The sequence below is a fragment of the Fusarium keratoplasticum genome, chromosome 8 (assembly GCF_025433545.1).
Source record: "Fusarium keratoplasticum isolate Fu6.1 chromosome 8, whole genome shotgun sequence".
NCBI lineage: Eukaryota > Fungi > Ascomycota > Sordariomycetes > Hypocreales > Nectriaceae > Fusarium > Fusarium keratoplasticum.
The window spans coordinates 1159252-1179871 of record NC_070536.1 but is presented as its reverse complement, the minus strand read 5'-3'; the positions used below and the strand labels follow the sequence as shown (position 1 = coordinate 1179871).

General features: G+C 55.5%; 7 protein-coding genes across 7 annotated transcripts; 4 read left to right on the top strand and 3 right to left on the bottom strand.

The window, feature by feature from the left end:
- Positions 1 to 223: 223 nt before the first annotated feature.
- Positions 224 to 3753, bottom strand: NCS57_01019700 (Histone deacetylase; the record flags this gene model as incomplete). Its single annotated transcript, XM_053059948.1, has 2 exons — positions 224 to 1303; positions 1351 to 3753. The coding sequence occupies 2 exons, from the start codon at positions 3751 to 3753 to the stop codon at positions 224 to 226; spliced, it is 3483 nt and encodes a 1160-aa protein (XP_052910342.1).
- A 2733-nt stretch (positions 3754 to 6486) lies between these two features.
- On the top strand, positions 6487 to 7684 carry NCS57_01019600 (uncharacterized protein; the record flags this gene model as incomplete). Its single annotated transcript, XM_053059947.1, has 4 exons — positions 6487 to 6805; positions 6870 to 7122; positions 7175 to 7281; positions 7335 to 7684. The coding sequence occupies 4 exons, from the start codon at positions 6487 to 6489 to the stop codon at positions 7682 to 7684; spliced, it is 1029 nt and encodes a 342-aa protein (XP_052910341.1).
- Positions 7685 to 7955: 271 nt separating this feature from the next.
- On the bottom strand, positions 7956 to 9319 carry NCS57_01019500 (Queuine tRNA-ribosyltransferase catalytic subunit 1; the record flags this gene model as incomplete). The annotated part of the gene is made up of 3 exons (XM_053059946.1): positions 7956 to 8871; positions 8920 to 9170; positions 9236 to 9319. 3 exons carry the CDS (start codon positions 9317 to 9319, stop codon positions 7956 to 7958), a joined length of 1251 nt encoding a protein of 416 aa, XP_052910340.1.
- A 247-nt stretch (positions 9320 to 9566) lies between these two features.
- NCS57_01019400 (uncharacterized protein) lies at positions 9567 to 11063 on the top strand (the record flags this gene model as incomplete). Its single annotated transcript, XM_053059945.1, has 1 exon — positions 9567 to 11063. The coding sequence occupies exon 1, from the start codon at positions 9645 to 9647 to the stop codon at positions 11061 to 11063; it is 1419 nt and encodes a 472-aa protein (XP_052910339.1). The 5' UTR covers positions 9567 to 9644.
- Positions 11064 to 11502: 439 nt separating this feature from the next.
- On the top strand, positions 11503 to 12067 carry NCS57_01019300 (uncharacterized protein; the record flags this gene model as incomplete). The annotated part of the gene is made up of 3 exons (XM_053059944.1): positions 11503 to 11649; positions 11709 to 11912; positions 11969 to 12067. The coding sequence occupies 3 exons, from the start codon at positions 11503 to 11505 to the stop codon at positions 12065 to 12067; spliced, it is 450 nt and encodes a 149-aa protein (XP_052910338.1).
- Positions 12068 to 12434: 367 nt separating this feature from the next.
- Positions 12435 to 13238, bottom strand: NCS57_01019200 (RNA polymerase II subunit B1 CTD phosphatase RPAP2-like protein; the record flags this gene model as incomplete). Its single annotated transcript, XM_053059943.1, has 1 exon — positions 12435 to 13238. One exon carries the CDS (start codon positions 13236 to 13238, stop codon positions 12435 to 12437), a length of 804 nt encoding a protein of 267 aa, XP_052910337.1.
- Positions 13239 to 14555: 1317 nt separating this feature from the next.
- Positions 14556 to 18265, top strand: NCS57_01019100 (SH3 domain-containing protein; the record flags this gene model as incomplete). Its single annotated transcript, XM_053059942.1, has 3 exons — positions 14556 to 16347; positions 16399 to 16473; positions 16524 to 18265. 3 exons carry the CDS (start codon positions 14556 to 14558, stop codon positions 18263 to 18265), a joined length of 3609 nt encoding a protein of 1202 aa, XP_052910336.1.
- Between the last annotated feature and the right edge of the window lie 2355 nt (positions 18266 to 20620).

Genomic DNA, 20620 nt, shown 5'->3' with positions numbered 1-20620 from the left:
GGTATCGTGGGACACCTGACATCCAAAGATGGTCTGGTCTAGGGATGAAACGTTCCAAGGAAGAAGGGGTAAATCGAGCAAAGAAAGACAGGGACAACTAGAATCGAGTATTGGCTTCAAATACCGCCACACCCTCTTGGTAGAGAGTCTTGAAGTAGAACAGATAGCCAGCTATCCGTGAATTACAGGAAATGGGACATGTAACAGGATCTCACCCTTGTCTCTAATGCTGAGGTGTCTCAGGGATTTCTTGAACAGATTTAGAAGCGGGTGGCTCGGACTTGGCACCTTCATCTGTCGGCTTCTGCTCCCCCGCATGCTGTTGCGGTCGTGGCGCAAACGGTATTCCCTCGGTATACTGGAAGAGGTTGCTCTTCTTTACCGGGCTTGGTGTTGCGGCAGGCGTTTGTGAAGATGGCGTTTGCACATTAGGCGGGAGCCATTTGATGGGTTCCTGTTGAGCCACAGCCACTGGTACAGGGCCTTCGGGTTGGTACGCAATAAACACATTGTCGTCGTCGCTCGATTGAATGGAAACAGAAGGAATGGGAGAAGAACTAGGGGGCAGCGAGACCTGCTGTGGCTCATTGATCTCAAAAGGGGCATCTGGGAAAGGCGTTGTAAGGCCGCTGGACGAGATTGTGGCCGGAGGGGTAGGAATCTCAGAGTTAGGGGCTGCAACCTGAGTGGGAGAGATGTTCCCCGAGTCAGGACCTCTGATTTCCGGCGACTGTCGGCGGTCGGCTGGGGCTTCGATGGGCCGAGCAGGCTTGGGCTGGCTGATGGCAGCAGAGGCAGACACAGATCTGGCCTTGACCTTTTCAGCTTCAAGTCGAGCTCGCTCTCTGGCTTCCTTCTGGGACTGAGTGATGAGGTTGATGCGGATCTTCTTCATCCCTGTTGTGATGCTATCGATATCATCACCCGTTGCACTAGATGGGCCAGCCCTGGCCTGAGGCTTTGTCGATGGGTGAACCCTTTGGGCTGCTGTAGGGGGCCGTGATGTGGTGGGAGGAGCAACCTTTTTGGTGCCTCGAGGCGCCCTCGGTGCGGGCTCTTTACGAGGAGCTACTGGGTTTCGTGTCTTCTTAACCTGAAGGCCTCCACCAGGAGGTGCCCTGGTGCTCACTGGAGAGCCAGGACCAGGGGCCTCAGAGCCCTCTGGGAGGTCGACTTCATTGCTGGACGAAGTCTGCGATGTAGCTCTGGATGCGAGAGTAGTCGGTACCTCGCTAAGGCGTCGACTAGCTCTCCGCACCGGCTCATCGCTGTTGGTCCTCGAAGGGATACCACGGGCCACAGCCTTGAGAAGAGTTAGCTTTGGCTCACTTAGATATATAGAGGTAGAACACTTGCCTTGTCTGCAGTCAAAGTGGTGGTGGCCATTGTCTGTCTACGACCCTTTGGCGCCTTGTCCTTGGTGGGCTGAGGAGGGGGAGCTGGTTTGGGCCGCCTCTCACGCAAAGACATGCGTGACGTCGGGCGTGAAGCTGGGGCCGGAGGGTTAAGGTCAATTCCCATAAGCAATGATTGGCGGTCTCGTCTCGCTCGGGTTGCCTCAGCGTTCAAATCCTCAGGCTTGCAGCTGTCTGTCTGGCGACTTTCAGGGATGAGAAGCTTGCTGAGCTCGTGGGCTGCAACCGTCCAGGGGACCTCTGGCGGGGGCGGCGAGGCAGGCCGTGATAGTGAAGCACCCAAGTTGGAAAGACTGCGCCGCATCTTGATAGGATCAGCAACCCTAGCTGTCGACGCTTGTGTCGGAGAGAAGTAAGTGGGAAGCGTGTTGCTGTGTGGCTTCGCTGCAGGACCGCCAGGACCTGCAACTATAGCTTCAAGCTCGTCCAGCCGTGGACTTGCCCACCAGGCTGGATCATAGCTGTGAACAGAGTCCAGCGATGGCTTCGTATCCATCTCATCGTCTTCCTCCGCGAGCACTCCGATCTTGTGTCCCATCTCCGCACCAAGACGTCCCAGGTTCTGCGGCTCTCGTTCATATGTCTGGTCATCTGCCAAGCCACTGAGATGACTGAGAATACCGGAAAACAAAGCCTTGTCGCTATAGCCACCCTCCAAGACGCTGATGATGCGGCCATCGACCTCAAGTCCCTCTTCAGCGGCCAGTTTGATGACGTCCTGGGCTATCCGGGCGTAGAACTCCGTCGGAACGTTAACCTGATGGCGCTGCATTCCTGCGCTCTCCCACTCGCTCGCATCAAAGCCAGCCGAGAAGAAAATGGCGGCCTTGGGAACCTGGTTTGACTGTCGTAGCCGTTCTGCCTGGTTCTTGAGATAGTTCCTGGTCTTTTCCAGCAGGACGCTGTACTTCGTCTCGTAGAGTCGCCAAAACTCTTCCTCGGTCTTCCACGACTGCAGGTGAACATTCCAAACCGTTTGGCCGTGCGCATTATCAATGCAGATGCTGGCGTTCTTAACCTTCTCCTCATCACCCATCTCACACGGATACGAGTTGATGTCGTGTAAGCTGAAATAGCCAACAGACGACTTCTTCCACGCAGCAGCGTTCTTGGCCGCCGCGTTAGCTCGAGTGTTATGTTGCCAGGTGATGGCCTGAGATCCGTCACCGTGGTGAAGATCAAAGTCGATGATAGCGGCGTGTGTAAGCCCGTGATTAAGGACAGCATGCATGATTCCGACGTGAACATTGTTGATCCAGCAGAATCCCGAAGGGTATGAAGCAGAGCAGTGGTGACCTGGAGGTCTCACTCCCACAAACGCACGTTGAGGTCCAGGACCGAAGACGGTATCAATAGCTTCGCAAACAGCTCCCAGGGCACCCTCCATAGCGTTGAGAGACTCCGAGCAGAGGTATAAGTCACCTTCATGAAACTTTTCGGGTGCTTTCTCGGTACCTCGGTTCAACTCTGGCCTCTGGAGCTCTTTGCCTCCCATTGCAAGCTTCGACTCGGCCGCCTCGCACATCATCTTCAATTCTTCCATCCATTTCGTTCCATGAACATTGACAACCGCCGGTGATAGTAGCGAAAGTTTACGTTCCGTCTTGTGTATCCGAAAGGGGATCCCTGGCAGGTCGTCGACATCCCTCCTAGGATGAGGTGGAAATGCTCCCTCGCTGTGTCGACCACCCAGGCGCACATAAGCTGTCGAGATGCCCAAAACAGCTGCCTTTATTCTTTCCGGGCGTTCGACAATCGTACCAAGGGCGGCCCGGGAGGTTCTCGGTCGGGAGAATCGGTGACCATAGACGGCATCGTTGAGGACCACGATCGTTTGCGGTTGGCTTGCACATTCGGGCGAGTGATGCGCTTGCAATTCGGCACTCAAGACGTCGTGTGCAATTGAGCTGGCGGTCGGTCGGGGCTTCTCCTGGACAGGGGGAGTAGCTAAGGGAGACTTGGGGGATGGTGACATGATATGCGTGGTGCTGGCACGTCGAGTAGGAGTCGGAACAGCTCCCATTCCGTTTGAAGACCGCAGCGAGTTCATCGAGGCCTTTCGAAGAAGCGTGGGCGTTCCCGAGCCGGGATCGCGCCCTTGCGAAGGGCTACGAGATGGGAGTCGAGCATTGGGCCTTGGGGACTGCGAAGTACGGCGTCCTGATGCACGAAAGGGAGTGCTGGGTTCGGAGAGGTGCGGTGAGCCATGAGCGCGGCCCGGCGAGGTGGATATGGACAGCTGTTTCAACGACTGCGCCAAGTCATCATTGTCATGTCGAAGGCTCCTAGTAGACGACTGACGGCGGAGCGGCAGCGATGGGCGGGACGGAGTTGCCATGAGGCTTCGGAGCTGCCAGATTCATGGGACGAGATGGGCATAGGATGATGGGATGAGACAAGGGGCGGGTCGCAACGTTTGAGAAGCAAAGACGCAAACCAGCCTAGTGTCCAGTGAGCCCTTGTCGGCTTTTGGAATGGCTCCTTACCTGGTGATGGAGAGTCGGTGACGTCTTTGCCCCTGGGAAAACACACAGGTCGCGTCTCAGGTAACGCGTCGCTGGATGTGTCACGTGATTCCTCTATATTTGCGGCGATTTCCTATTTGGGCGCCCCTGTCCTTCGATGCTACGTTCCTCCTATTGATCCTAGAGATAATGATTTACTTTCCCAGTTCAAGCGAGCACGGTGTTGGTGACTTTGGATCAAGGTGAGGTCATACCAAGATAAATAGAACAAAGGGTCCAGCGTCCTCGTGGCTGGGCAGACGTTTGGGCTTTCATCCATGCAGCACAGCACTAACAAACACGTTGATCTCCAGTCAAAGCGACGAACCAACGACGATGGTGTGCAGCGGGAGGTGCCGTAGGATGAGTTCTGTTGGTCGTAAATTAAATCAAGATCTGGGTTGAACTTTGTTTTGACAGCGATCCATCACCACGAGGCTTCCACTTTTCAAAGGAAGTGCGACAGAGCAAAACGTCAGGATGGAAAACTTGGTGCCTCGAGCCTCAGTCCCATCTCTGTCGCTATGGGTGAGTCTAGACTTGCGGCTTGCAGTCTCTCTGGCTACCAGGGTTGCCTGGCCAGCTCGTCGCAATGCAACGTCTTGGTACGTACAAAGGTAGTCGCCAGAACATCCCAGGAGAAACACGCATCTATTCATAGGCCTGCATAGGACGAAAGGGTGATTGTTTCTCGCTCCCACCGAAATATAAAACTCGCAGATGCCATCATGGCTCGAGCCTCAGGGATGAGTTCGCTGTCTGTACTGTAGATGATGGCACTTCCCCTTGCTGTCAAACAAGTCCAAAGTTAAAGACCACCCCCTGTTGACAAAACAACTTACGATCCACTCGGGCCTGGTTATGCTTGTGCTAGCTCGCCTGGTCACCCTTACATCTTGCACAGGGTTCGGGCGTTTGAGCTCTGCGGAGACAGCTGATGCGCGCGGATTGCTGCCGCGCTGGCATCCCCTCCCCTCCTCCCGCCTCCCGGAGCCGTTTATTCGACCGTCGCTGGGGCCAAGTGAGACCTGCGAGGGGCAGGGCGAGACCCGATAACTCCGGCAGCAGCTTGGCGGTGGCGGTTGAGCCGTCCATCGGGCGTAGAATAATTCTTTAGCTGAAGAATTCGTGTCTCATTCGAGGCTGTGTGTGTCTTGAGAACCAGTGGAGGACGTCACATGGTATGTCCCTCATGTCCACAAACGTCCATCGTATTGGGAGGTGGCCATCGAAATAGGGAATGAGATGCGGTGTGTCTGCGAAGCGGGGCAAATAAGGTTCCATGACCCTTGGCAAGGCTGAATTTGAATTGAATTTGGCTTTCTGTGAGTGATTTGAGCAAGGCAACAGACGCAAAGGGTTTGCCAAGTGATGTATTCTCAACGTGATGAATACTCGTGCAAGGTAGATTCTGGGTAGCAGATGTAGCTATATAATAATACCGTGTTTGAATTATCAAACAAATATTGAATTAATACATCACAATTTGTCGATCCTGTCCAACATCTCGGGAGGACAAGGGGAGGTGGGCCATCATGCCAGCTCGGATTTGTGGGATTTCTGTAAATAATTGGAGTCATTTGGAACGGACCTGACTTGATAGGCAGATAGAGGCGCCAAGGCTTGTTTCCTCATGCCGAGCAGAGGCAAGGAAACGCCCGTGGGAAAAGGGAAGCGCACGGAAATGGGCAAATGCAGCCAAACGGCAGAGGCGTGGCCAAACGCCCAACAATATCGTATGGAATACGCCAGAGACACTCAACTGAGGTTGAGTCCCTTTGTCAGAAGAAGTCGTGGCACCGATCATCCTGCAACTGCCAAGACTGCACTTTCGACGTCTGCCCAGCCCTCTGCGGAAAACGGCATTGAACCTAGGATCATCATCCAGGTCGACCTCATTTGATCCATGGTCTCTTGGCTTCCTTGGCCTAGCCCCTCGCCTGAACAACCTCCAAGAAGGACCCCATGCAAGCCTTTTTGATCAAGTGGGCTAGACCACGTCCCTTCAAGGCGTCCGAGTGGCTTAGACTGTGGTGTCTTCCTCCACCCCTGGTTTGTCCATGGCGTCGGTACCCCGGTCACCTCCATCTTCGGTTGCAACTCTGTCTAACAAGTCCTCGACGTTACCACCAGGTCCTCTCGAATCGCCCAAAGACAGACCCAGCCAGATGCGCCTAATATCGACTCAGCCGCACGGTAGCTGACACGTCGATTGGCTGGCCCTGGGGTCCAGACACTCTGCCTCGTGGGCTGCTTGGCCCGGAGCTAGCTCAGCACACCCCCCGGCCGCAAGCTCTCTAGCGTGACGAGGACCTGTCTCGTTGATTGCTGATTGCTCAATGACCGATGAGCCGACCCTTTCTCTGCAGGCAGAGCGCAGATTGCTCTTGCTCTGCGCCGTGAATAAATGCCCGAGGCCTTGCCCTCCTCGCCCCCCCGGAGATTGCTTTTCTGGGGAATTGGTTTGGTTTCTTTTCCGCTCAAGAGCTATAAGCGGCTGGTGTCTCTCATCCTACTCTTCAATACCGTTCGAACCAAGTCCAAGTCTCCAGTGAGCCAGTTTCAAAATGAAGGGCGCAGTCCTCTCCATCCTCACCAGCGGCGTCGCTGCCCAGATCACCATCGCTCCCGCCATCGCCCCCGGCATTCTCAATGTCGCGGCCGTCAACCCCGGAGACCCTGGTTACCAGACTTGCTCTCAGGCCATCAACCTGTTTGAGGACTGTGTGTCGTCTCTAGGTGGTGTTGAGGCCGCTGCCAACGCCGACCCTACTGAGCTCCTTGGATGCGCTTGCTGCGATGGAAGCTCTCCCGCCGCTCCCCTCTACTCCGTCTGCTCCAACTACCTCGAGGAGGAGCTTCCCACTGCCAGCGATCAATATGAGGGTGAGTTTTACACGCCCCAGGGTCAAATCTACATGATATGGGTGCTAACATGAGCTCTCTTCAGCCTACGGCACTCTCTACAAGGCTTGCGCTCTCGGTGCCTCGTGCGGTGGTGGTAGTGGTGGCAGCGCTACTCGCAGCCCCAGAACCACGGCCGTTGTTAGCGACGACGACGATGAGTCGGCTACCGTGACCAGCCCTGCTGAGCAGACCTATGCTCTGGCCTGCCAGAACATGCTTGGCGTCTTCGCCTCGTGCACCCGTGCCAACCGCGACTTCACCGAGCTCCCCTTCAAGGAGCAGGCTGAGTGCTACTGGTGAGTTTTACTTGGAACGGACAGGGCTTATTGATCACTAACTCTTCCTTAGCTGCCGTGGCTCCGGCGACAGACTCACCTGGACTGATGAGATGGGTGGTTATGCGAAGACCTGCGCCAGCTGGGCCAGCACTGGCGAGCCCGACACCATCCTCCGCGGTATGTTTCACACTTGCCTCACTGGTGGTTTTATACTAACTCATTATTCTCAGTGGCCGAGACCTTTGCCAGCTTCTGCAAGCGCTACACCACTGCTTGTGATGTTGCTGCCACTCGCACTCAGGACTCCGAGACCACCGCGACTGACGACGACAACGACGACGACGAGACTGACTCCACCACCGAGTCTTCTCCCCGACAGACCAGCAACAGCGATGATGACAACGACGACGACGACAACAGCGATGCCACCACCAGTGAGAATGGCCCTGTCACCGTCACCGTCCAGCCCACCGACACCGCTGCTGCTGCCACCGAGACCAGCGGCAACGCTGCGTCTTCTCTCCGTGTCGGCTTCGGCGCTGTCCTTGCCGCCGTTGCTGCTCTTGCTGTTGCTCTGTAAGCGCCCGTTGTGTGACGCGAGTGGGGGATGGGCTGTTGGTTCTACATTTCGAGTGGAAATTGTGTTGGTTCTAATGACTGCTGGCATGGTTTAATGAATTTATATTGGAGAACATTTGGACAAAGCGTACCATTGTCGGAAGGGGATCCTTGTTGGCATATGAAGGGAAACCAACCGTATATATAGAAATTCACTTTTGATATCCCACCATGTTGAGTCCTCTCACCAACGCCTTGCGCCTGTTTAAACATCCCTTCATTGGGGGCTGATTCTATTCCGTTGTCAAATCTATACCAACTCCCTTCAGTGCGCCGACTGCCCAGTCCGGATACTCAGTCTTCTCAGAGTATAACCATGCGAAGAACTGTCGCACGAAAGCTGGGAAACGGTCCTCGATGACGGCCTCTCGGATCTGCCTCATGAGGTTCAGTTGGTAGTACACATTGTGTATCGTCAGTAGATGAGCAGCCACAGTCTCCTTGGAGGCGTTGTGGTGCACAAAGGCTCGGCTGACACCCATCCCTCCATCAGCGGACGGCTTGCAGATCATGCAGCCACAACCCTCCTCGACGGGCTCAAAGTCGGCTGCGTACTTCTTATTGCGCATGTTGAGAACGCCATGCTTGGTGACGGCGTTGCCGAATCGAGCTGTCCTCGTTGGCCACACACAGTCGAACATGTCGGCGCCGAGAGCAACGCTCACCACCAGGTCTTCAGGATAACCAATGCCCATAACATACCGCGGCTTGAGATCAGGGAGCAGTGCTGTGCAAGCCTCTACGACCTTGCAGTAATCCGCTTTGGCCTCACCGCCGCTGAGGCCTCCTATGGCTATGCCGGGGGTGTCGCGAGCCAGCATCTCTCGGCAGCATTCTCGTCGCATGTCAAGATCTAGACCACCCTGGATGATACAAAAGAGGTTCTGCGTGTCGGGCTTCTTGTGTGCTGCTATGCAGCGATCTAGCCACCGCACACTGCGCTCCATAGCTTCTCTCATGCGCGCCTTGTCAGGTGAAGTTGTGACAAGGACATCGTCGAGCTGCATCATAATGTCGCTACCGATGCTGTTTTGTAACGACATGGAGTGCTCGGGGGTGAGGAGCATAGGTGTGCCATCGTGGGGGCTCAGAAACTCGACACCCTGCTCTGTGATGGTCGCAAGCTTGAGCAAACTGACCATTTGAAAGCTTGCAGACGGTTAGCTAGACTCAGATAGGTGACTGTCAAACACATACCCTCCACTGTCAGTCAGGATGTTGTAGTTCCATCCTTGAAGCTTGTGAGCTCCACCGATGGCATCAAGAACCTCTTGTCCCGGCTTCAAACCAAGGTGGTATGTGTTGTTCAAGCACAAACGGCAGCCTGTCTCTTCAAGTTGTTCAGGAGTGATACCCTTGAGAGAGGCCTGAGTAGCCACAGGCATGAACATAGGAAGCTGAACCGGCCCATGAGGCAGCGTCAGTATCGAAGCTCGCGCCCTAGTTGTCTATCTTGGAAAGTCATTCATTAGCCTTGTGTAACAGAGTGAGGCAATCGCCAAGTAAGACTCACGGAGCATTTTGCAACGAGCTCAAAAGTCAGAGCCGGTGACTTGTAAATGTTTGAAGTCGAAGCCATCCTCTTGATCGCTTGCATCTCACTCTTGATTTTTCAACTAAGAGAAGAGAAAACTACCAGCTTGTCTGGCCTCCCAATCACTTCTAGCTGCTGTATTTTTACTTCATGAATCAACGTTGCAGGGTTGTGAGAAAGGTTTCAGTGGGGTTCAGCGCCATGGAAAGAGCCCCCCAGCTTGAGTCCAATTAGCCAATGAGACCACCCCGGGTCATCACCGGCATATCCCGCCAAAGCTTCCAAACGCCCGCGAATTTTCGTCGGCCTCAGCTCAACGCCAGCCGACCACCACGAAGATACCAGAACGGCAAGCCAATTGAGCTCGCCAAACGGTCTCCGAGTCGCAATGGGGGGCCGAACCGTCTCGCCCGGAGGGGCTCTGCTGAGATCCTCTCGGCTCTTCTCCATGCCCAAGCCATTGCCCGAACCGCAGTCAACCAACCTGCACATTAGCGATCACAAGTCTCCAACCATGACACGACAATACCCCCAGCACCAGTCAATTACCTCCCCTCTCTCGTCGCGAGAGAAGGGAGATTGGGGCTTCAAGCGACCATTCCCTCTCAGGTCCACCATGACCACCTCGACACCCCTCATTCGAGTTAAGCAGGTTGACGCTATCGAGAGTGTTACCGATTTCGCCTCTGCCGCCGACTACACTTTGTCTCTGGAAAAGTTCCAGGAGCTCCGTGTGCCTCTTTCGATCCCTAAGGAAAATGAGCGAACCACCGGTACGGCAAGGACCGACATCTGGCGCAAGTCTGTCTTCGAGGAGGATATGGACTTTACCGACTTCCGTCAAGGACGAGCGGATGACAAGCGATGGAAGTTCCAGGGACCCTGGTTGGCCAGGCTGACCGAGGGCGAGTTCATCGAATATCTCAACAAGAGCGTACGACCAAAGCGTGCTCACTTCCGGTGGTTGCTGAAGGAGAGACTTGCCGAGTCTCTAAATACCAAGCAGGCTCAGGAAGCCTTGGACAAGGGCGAGCCGGCCCCTCCTAAGATCAATCCTTGGGATATTAGCAAGGAGCAATTCGTCGACTTTGTGCGCTCTCTTCGGAGTGATCGAGCTACGCTCTACGGACTTGTATCCAAGTTCCTCGACCTTGCTCCCCTGGGTCACCCAGTGGGCATTCTCCAGACCCTCATATCCACCGGAGAGAATGCGGCTGCCGAGAGTCCCTACGGCAAGGCTGGACCTCCTCCTAGCCATCCCTCTGCTGGTATCAGCTACCTGAGGACGAATGCGTATATGGAGAACCACCCTGTGTATGGTCCCCAAGGACGACACACCCCTGTCCTCGCCCGAGTCATCCACCCCAGGCGGAATGTGTCGCTTGCTAAGCTTGGTGTGGGTGGTTTCGTCGCCGACACTCCTCCTGGTGACAACGAGTTCACCGGCAGAAACCAACGTCGGGGTCAAAGCAAGAAGGTGCTCGATGGCATCCAGCATCTTGACACCACCACATACGGTGGTGCCAAGGCCTACGTCGAGCCCGTGACGGCGACTGTCGACCCTAGCGGAAAGGTTGTCCTCCAGCTCCGGGACACCACTTCCGAGTCCCAACTTCTGGCGAAGGAGAGCAAGGGACGAGAGCAGGTGTACACCGGGGAGAAGCGTGCCCCCAAGAAGGAAACTGTGGCTGATCCTTGGCGAACCAGCCGTGTCGCTGATGAGCTTCTCGAAGACGACTCAGCGTCCCAATCTGAAAAGGATGTTCTGGGTAGCTCCAGCAGCTATGGTCTTGACCAGAAGCAATAGATGAATTTGACGAGGGGTTAGGGAGCTGTTGTATATCGATGCCATCTATGTTCCTTGGCAAAGAAAAACCCTGTACCAAACAACTGTACAAGTAGAATTGAAAGCAAGAATTGACTCGGGATTCTCCTGATAAACATTCCTAGCTCGTACTTGAGACGAGATATCTTTGAAGTGAGCACCTATGAAGCTTTGATTGGCCAATGTCTTCACTCTCATCGTCTACAAGCCAAGTCAAGCCTCATGAAGCAGGGTTAGGTAATCGAGAAGCCCCACAAAGTGGCTGGCGGGCCACACCACGTGATTCAAAATTCTGAGCCCTAATCGCTAGTGCGTGCGCCTTTCCCCCACCACGCCTCAACACCAAATTTACAGCTGGAATTTCTTCGAGCGACTCACTAACAACCCATCGCCCAACGTCCAACAGTCCAATACCGCCAAAATGGGTCGCGTCCGTACCAAGACCGTCAAGAAGTCCGCCAAGGTCATCATTGAGCGGTACTACCCCAAGCTCACCCTCGACTTCGAGACCAACAAGCGCATCTGCGATGAGATCGCCATCATCGCTTCCAAGCGCCTGCGCAACAAGGTTAGAACCGCGAGAAACACGACAGGATTCGCACAGCGACTGACCCGGAGGAATTGCAGATTGCCGGCTACACCACCCACCTGATGAAGCGAATTCAGCGTGGTCCCGTCCGCGGTATCTCCTTCAAGCTTCAGGAGGAGGAGCGTGAGCGCAAGGATCAGTACGTTCCTGAGGTCTCCGCTCTGGACTTCACCCAGAACTCCGAGAGCGGCGGTCAGCTCGACGTCGACGGCGAGACCAAGGATCTCCTCAAGCACCTTGGCGTATGTGCACCCCCGATGAAAGACAAAACACCGCAGGATACTAACCGGGCGCACAGTTCGAGTCCATCCCCGTCAACGTCATCCCCGTCTCTCAGCAGCAGGTCCCCGAGCGCGGTGGCCGACGATATGGCGACCGCCCTCCTCGCCGCGACTAAAAAATTGGTTTTGGGAACATTATGGGTGTCTGGGATTTACAGGGTTTGCTACTTGGCGTCTTAGGACAGTGAGTGCATAGGTCTCAAAGAAAGATCTTCCAACCCCCCAAGGTGTCGCCGATTCCTCTGGATTTCTCCAGGGATGACGCTTGATCGCCAAGTTACCTCCCTCTCGTCTGTGAACGTGACCTTGTCCCAAGGCCAGTTTGCACCACGAGGAACTGAGCCAGCGGATTGCTGCATCATGCCGGAGTCCCAATGTTACATCGCTTGGGTATCTCTTGTCTATTTGCAGTCATGTCGATCCTATGATATATATGCCATCCGTCCAACGCCATGTTATGATAAAACGCCTACAAAAGCCAATTTATTTCTTTTGGTCCTCTTCATTATCTGGACGAAGTTTACTCTTGTAGCCCTCAACGACCAAATGGTCATCATCGTAGACTTCCGGTGTGTCTGGAACAGGGGAAGGCGCCTTGACATCCTTCTCTTTGAGCGTAACCTTGACCTTGTCTCGTTGCACAGGTTCGCGCTCGCCGCGTTCGAGGGCCAAGGCAGCTGTATCTCGAGCTGTTTGTCGCTGCTCCTCCAGCTTAAGGTCGCCCAGCTTCTGTGCAGCTCGGTCAACGTCTGTTTGTGTCTCGTCGAGCAACTCGATTTGAATGTCTGGGATACCCGCGCGCTCCCATGCAGCCGTCTCGTTCAGCTGGACCTTGACGTAGAGGGCGCGACGGGCGCATTTCTGTGAGCACCACATCTCGACATCCTTCCGCTTGACAATGTCTCCGTTGGCTAGAATCTTCCAATCGCCACCAGGCCCAACCTGTCGCCGGGGTTTCGCGCAAAGTGAGTATCCGCACAGCTCGTTGACGTTGCGCTCGATGATGAGGTCGTCATAATCCGAGGGTTGGAACAGGCGTACGTGAGCCTTGAAGTCGGCAATGTCGGACGGTGCAGGGTTCGCAGCGTTGTGCGGGGCTTCGCGAACAAGAGGGTACTCGGAGAGAAGGATGAGACTATCCAGGATCTCAGCCTCAAGGTCTTTGCGATGCTGGATGATCCTGGCGTGCTGGAGGGCGACCTCCCTAGGATCGACGTCGGGCTCTTTGGCGGCATCCTTGGGCTTCTTGAGAATGCCCTTAGCTGGCTGCTTGGCAGTTGATGCCATGATGGGCGCACAGGTGCAAGAGGGTAGCTCGAACAAGGTTTATAAGCAAGGACGAGGAGAAATGAAGTTGTTGAAAACCGTGAGATGGGAAAATGTACCCCGCCGCCACAGCCGGTGGGCAAGCGCAATGACGATGGATGGATGGCAATAAAAAGCTGTCGTTTAAGGGATCAAGCCACACTCCACAAGGAACAAGAGGCTTGTACGCAACTTGAAGGCAGGACTAGATTCGGGATAAAGGCATACGCGGTATGTATGTAAGAGCTATTTGGAACAAGCTTCATGTTTCAGAAGATTCCAGACGTCTTTTTTGCACATTAGAATCAGGCGTCCAGGCCAATCACTTGGGGTCTTGTCGAAACGCAGGACGAGCGTTTGAGGTGTGTGTGGCTGCTAAGGTACTCATCAATCTGAAGTGGTGCTATCATGGATGATGCATTGCTGCACAGCCCGAGGAGCAGTCCTTGCTAAAGCAAGGGTACTTGCTGCGTCGAGCTCAGAATTGAGCGTTACATGAGACGACTGGGAAATAAGCAGTAGTTGACAAGTACCATTAGGCTGATACACGAGCTTAAAGGTACTTTATGCCTGGCTTGTTTTAGAAGCCCAGGCATTGTTTCTTGCCCCAGGTTTCTACGGGCTGTACCTCTCGGGCTGCTCGGCCACTGCTATTAACAGATGCCAACGTTGACAACCAACAACAAAGAGCAAGTGATTCACTGCCTACTTACTTGCATCCGTGTCCTCTTGCCTTCCATTGTTTTTATTCTGCATCATAATCTCTTTCTTCACCCGCCTTTCGGGATCATCCTCGGCCTCTCCAAGGACAGGACAGTACGACGTAACTTTGCTCTGCCCGCGCCTATCACTTTTTTATTTAGCCGTGGGATGGATCGAGTGACGGGCTTGGAGCGCTGACGTCGACAAACGCACGCCCCAGGTTGGGCCTTCCCGCTAAACACCACCACCACCACCGCCCGCCGCCGCCTCCTTGCTGCGACTCGCATCTCCCTTTTTGCTCACCTTTTTGTTCGGAGCTCAAGCATCACACCTAATATTCATCATTACGATAAGAGACTCGCCAATCCCCTCCGTTCCGTCGTCTCCAGCATAGCTTCATCCTCGCTATTCCTCCCCCCGCCTTGGCTGATTCGACGGGCTGACGACGCCCCTGTCTGCCCCACAACCAGGCGAGCTGTCGACCTGCGAGCATCCACGTACTTTCCGCTCCATACAGCCACACGCCTCGAGTAGCTTTGATCCGGCCTCGGGCAGTATTCGTTCTGCGAGAGAGCTCCCTCAAGGATCACCATCAACATGGCTGCACCGTTCAAGGTCAAGGCCCTTTACGAGTACTCGTCCCCTCATGAGGACGACCTGAACTTTGGTATTGGGCAGATCATCACTGTCACCGATGAGGACGACGACGACTGGTATGGCGGGGAATACCTCGACGACCATGGCGTGAAGCAAGAAGGCATCTTCCCTCGCAACTTTGTCGAAAAGTTCGAGCCTACCGCGCCGCCTCGCCCTACTCGGACTCGTCACAAGAAGGAGCCTGAAGCTGCCCAGCCCGCCGAAGACATCGCTGCTCCTCCCCCACCGCCACCTGCGCAACAAGCGCCGCCTCCAGCACCCATCACCGAGCCCGAGCCCGAGATCGAAGAGGTTCACGAACCCGTTCACAAGTCTGCTTCTCCCGAGCCTCCTGCCCCGGCTGTCCCGGAGCCTGCACCACCAAAGCCTGTTGAGCCCGTCTCTGCACCAGCTCCCCCGCCCGCAGCTCCCAAAGTTACTGAGCCTCCAGCCCCCGCTCCAGCTCCTGCTCCTGCTCCAGCTGCCGCAGCTCCTCCTTCCAAGCCCAAGCCCGGTCCGCCTCCCGTGTCGGAGAAGCCAAAAAGCAGCTCGTTCAAGGATCGCATTGCGGCCTTTAATAAACCCGCAGCGCCTCCCATCGCGCCGTTCAAGCCCAGCGGCCTCGGCGGCTCGGGGTCGGGCTTTGTTAGAAAGCCGTTCGTTGCCCCTCCTCCGAGCAGGCATGCCTACGTGCCTCCCCCGCAGCAAACTCCAACTGCAAAGGTCTACCGGCGAGATGAGGATCCTGAAATCAAAGAGAGGGAAGCTGAGACCCAGGGACAAGCCGAGAGGGCCGGCCTTGTGCCGTCTGAGAGCCAAGAGGGTGGTAATGAAGATCAACCCAAGCCTACTAGCCTAAAAGAGCGCATTGCTCTTCTACAAAAGCAGCAGATGGAACAGGCACAGCGACATGCCGATGCTGCTGCCAAGAAGGAGAAGCCCAAAAAGCCTCAAAAGAAGCGCGAGAGTATCGGACATGCCGAAGCCCTGGCTGAAGCGGAGGAGGCACCACAGCAACCTCCTGTTCCTCTTGAGCGCAGAGATACCGAGGATTCAGGCGTCAGGACATCTACAGATGAACCCCGGCCGAACCGCATGCCACCTGCCCCGCGCCGTAAGTCGTCTAAGGGATCCGCGGAACCCATACATGATGGTAATGAGGCGGATATGTCTGGAGCCGGCGATACAACTGAGGGCAACGATGACTTGACAGAGCGCGACGATAGTGATGGTGTGTCTCGACGTGCCTCGAGGGCGCCTACTTTGCCCGTACATACCGGTCCTCCCCCTGAGGCGCCGAAGAAGGAAGAGAGCGATAATGAGGAGGAAGAGGAGGAAGAAGAAGAGGATGTTGACCCCGAGGTCAAGCGCAAGGAAGAATTGAGGGCGAGAATGGCCAAGATGAGCGGCGGTATGGGTTTCCACGGCATGTTCGGTGCGCCCATGCCCGCCCCCGCTCCTCCTCCCAAGAAGAAGAAGGCACCCAAGCCAGAGCGAACATCTATCGATGAGGGCGTAGAGGAAGCATCACCTGTGTCTTATGCTGCTCCGCCCATCCCGACTATGATGGCCCTCCCAGGAATGGGAGGCCCCAGGAAGTCAGAGGAGTTGACTCGCCCTGAGGAGGAGCCCGAACCAGTTGCTCGAGCGCCACCACCACCCGTGCCATCTCTGCCACCTCGAGTGGAGGAGAAGGAAGACGATACGGATGAGGAGGGCGAGACTACTCCTGCTCCTCCTTCAGCCCCTACAAGTACGTGTCACTATATCTCATCCAGCACCCAACTTACTCACCTTTATTCAGTTCCCCCGCGGGATCCCGCAGGACCACCCCCTATTCCTGGCGGCCGACCAGCACCGCCTCCTGTGCCGTCTGACGGTAAGTAAAAGCTCATTATTCAATAAGATCCAGATCTGACTTCTCCATAGCTCGACCTCCCCCACCTCCTCCCCCTTCAGACTTGAAGTCTCAAACTGAAGGCTCCGAGTCTGGTGATGAGCTTTCTGGAGGCGGCCGAGAGAGCGAGAGGGAAATGCCTGCGCTTACTGCACGATCTCCTCCTATGCCGCCGATCCCAGTTCAACCCCCTGTTCTACCCGTACGATCTCCCTCCATTTCCCACGATCCCGAAGAGTTTAGCCCTGCATCTCCTAGTTCTACGGCCAACAAGCGACTAAGCCGGCCGCCGCCTCCCATTCCTGGATCTGCACCAGCTCTCCCCTCGCAGAGCCGACCTCCTCCTCCACCTCCCCCAGGAGCGCTTCGAAGACAGTCAACTCAAGATACTCAGACGCCAACCCCGACGAGACCACCCCAGGCCGGTGAGGAAGGAGACGAAGAGGTTACCGAGTATGAGGGTGATTACGATACAGATATTGCCTCCTCGGTTCCTCATAAGGATGCCTTGAAGGCCCACGCTCGCGATTCCAGCCTGGAAGATAACACCCTTCAGTCTCCTGTCGCTGAAGCCCCCTCTAATGTACCACCTCCTATTCCGACCGCCGCAGCCCCCAGGGCTGTCCCTCCTCCGGTACCTTCACAGCCGCCCCCGGAGAATAAGCGTCGATCTGTCGATGTGCCACGCGCTGCTCCTCCGCCTCCGCCTCCAACTCACATTGTTCCTCCTCAGCCTCCTCCTCATGAGGAAGAGTATGACCCCTATAATTATTCAGGTACCCCCGGTGGACATGCCTACGCACCTCGAACTCCCAAGATTGAGGAGGAGGCCGTCTTCCCTGGATCCCCATCTGTTTCTTCTCCTATTGATCGACGAGCCCCTCCGCCATCTATACCTTCCGGTCGAGTCTCTGGCCGAGCATCCCTGGATGTGTCAAGAGCAGGTGCCGGAGTCAGACGTTCCATGGATCTCCACCGACCATCAATGTCAATGGAGTCTGGTTTTATCGCTAACGACATCGACCTGGCTATCCAGAGCGGCTGGTGGAAGCAGGCCAACCAGGTGCCCCCTGTTCTCCAAGGCCGCAAGGACATCTTCTTTGAAAGCGAGGAGTCTACCTCAACCAACGGTGGACAAAAGACGACTATCACTCGCGAGATCTTTATCCTATACCAAGACTACTCACAGACCTTTTTGACCATCCGTTACGATCCCTACGACCCGTCTGACGTTGAGCTCGATCAGCGTCAAGAACCCCCGCCTCGCCCTCTCCGACAAGACCAGATGGAAGAGTTCTACGAACGATTCGGTCGTCCTATTTCCGAGGCCGTGGCCGCCAAGAAGGACTCTGTCGTCGCGGATGGCACTCCTCAAGGCCTCGTGCTAGAACTCCTCAAGCCCTACAAGGACCACCTTCCCCCTGTGGGCACCCGCGCATACGGCGCCCTCGTCTACTCCAACATGGCCAACGCATCTACGCAACAAAACGACGTGATCCGCCCCGGCGACATTCTCACCATCCGCAACGCGCGCTTCCAGGGCAAGCATGGCCCCATGCACGCGAAGTACTCTGTCGAGGTTGGCAAGCCCGATCACGTCGCCATCGTGGCTGAGTGGGACGGCACCAAGAAGAAGGTGCGTGCCTGGGAGCAGGGCCGCGAGAGCAAAAAGGTCAAGGTTGAGAGCTTCAAGCTCGACGACCTGCGCAGCGGCGAGGTCAAGATCTGGCGCGTCATGCCCCGCAGCTGGGTTGGCTGGAGCAGCCAGCCCTAGTGGCGCTGGGGACGGGGCAACAAGGACGACGACAACCTGTGGGGCAGGAGGATGATGACCATGATGATGATGATGAACAGAAGGAGCTTTGGATTGGGCGTGGCCCCGGGGTCGTATCCTGAGGCGTTGATGTGGTGGGATAGCTGTTTGACCGATGAGGGGATGCGCGCTGAAATGGGTGTGTGTGACGAAGCATGAGGGAGAGTCAGCCAGAGGAGAGATTTAGTTGTAGTAAAGCAGTTCGATTCAGTAGGTTACGTTATTGACCGATATGTCTTATCTTGTATGGTGCCCTCCGAGTCTTACAGTTCCACGGTCATCTTGGCTCTTACGGAGGCATAATATCTCAACTCGCACAGTCTACTCAGCTCAAGACACAATTCACCCGAAGCACAGTCAGGGTAGCCATGAGCCGCCTACGCATAGCCTTTACGGCCACGTTTTATCCATGTTGGTTTTGGAGCTTGGGATCTACAGAGTGATAGTCAAGCACCCAGCAAGCATCAAGCCCCGTCCCGTGTCGCTAGATCGACAAGATCTCCAACGGCCAGGGAAAAAGCAACGAACCGTTGAAAGGGTGACGTCGCGATGCATCAGGCCAGAAGATTCAGACATGCCCCACGCCTATCAGGGTCAGATGGGGTCAAAGACGGAATGCCAAATAAGGCAAGTGAGGTTGGTTCTCTCATGAGGTGCTAGAAGCGCCTTGTGAGACGACCCAGTGAAAAAGATGGTGAAGGACGAGAGGCATAGGCGAGTCGTAAAACAGGTAGAGCAGCCAACTCATTAAACACAGCGCATCTCGTGACTGGAGCTGTGGGACGATGAGACGGGTGAAGTCAGGTCACCCTTTCCAAAGAGGGAACAGGGCGAGCAGGCGTTTCGTGACCGCCGGATCGGATCTCTCTCAGAGAGAAAGGGTATCGCCGGATAACTGCTGCTAGTACTGGAATCGCGGGTCCGCGGCGGCAGGCATCGAATGCATCCTGTGAATCCAGGCAATTCTCTCCATGGATATCGCTCGGCAATCAGCCAGTTAGGCATCAAGCGCGTGGGGTGAAGGAAGTGGGAGAAAGGCGCAGGGTCCCAGAAGTCAACGGCCGTCCATTCGGATCGCGCCCAATTGATCCATGTATTGCCTCCGAGAGGGTCTTGAAGCATTAGTATTGGCGCAAAAAAAGACAAAAAGCCTGTCCTTCCTTGGCTTTGAGTGCACATTGTGGCAAGAGCCTGATAATCACTGTTTGCCCACAGCATTCACCGACGGGCCGGGACGCGCCTAATTGAAAGGCACCGTCGCAGGAGGAAGCCAGGCGTGGGGACTAGAGACGACACGGCACAAAGTGAGGCGTTTGGTCATCGATTGGCCTTGTTGCCGTATTCGTGACGGCCCGTCTCGAGAGTAGGTTAGGGTATCGTGATGTCGTCAGCTCTAGTCGGGCTTTGAGGCCTGACACAGCGTCATGTCTAATGCCCCGAACAAACGGAGCAGTCATTGTCTCGAGACGACCAAGGCAGCTGGCACTTGGGTGCCAGATGATGCCATGAACTCCTCAAACGAGCCGTTGCAGCGTACATAGTTCCCGCGTAGCATTGCGTCAAGCGAACATGCTGGTCTCGGATAGGTGCAGTAAGAGATGCGCGAGAAAACAGATCGACCACGCTAAAGACCAGCTTCAGTTCAGTTGATGGAGGATTGGAGAGACGCTGAGACAGAATGAGGTCAGCTCCAGATTCAAGGCTGGGTAAGATTGGTGGTTGTTTGAGATGGTGGCATCGGTTCTCCATGGTTGGTGGTAGCAGCGACACGAGGACAGCAAACTCGTGTAGCTGGTCGAAAAGGGCAATGTGACGGCCTCACTGTAGCTTTGAGATGATAGTCAGGCACCGCCTGAGCCCAAGGCAGCGGTAGTTACGCCCGAGTTTCTCAGTGTCCCGACGGAATGTCTAGAGCCATGGGATGGGATGAGCACAAGGCAACCAGGCACCGGCACAGGCACAGGCACAGGCACAGTGCCGTGGTGAGCCCGGCTCCAGGAACACCGACGGCCCAGTGTGCCGACCCTCGAGAACTCCTGGGAACCCTGTCCTGCGAGCTTGAATGTCCCCAATATTTGATCTGTACAGTAATCATTGGAGTCGGCAGGCTTGGGCCTGCGCTTCTGGAAAAAAAGACGCAGCGGCGGCAGCGGAAGAACCGTCGACCTTACAATTGGCCGTGTAAGGCAACATGGAGGACGGAGGGAGGGCCGATGGCTTGGAACAAGACGAATTAGAGGCCGACACATGCATCCAAAAGTGCATTTTGATGGGTTGGCTTGGTGGTCAAGTTTCGGTTCGGCGTGCATGTTGAGC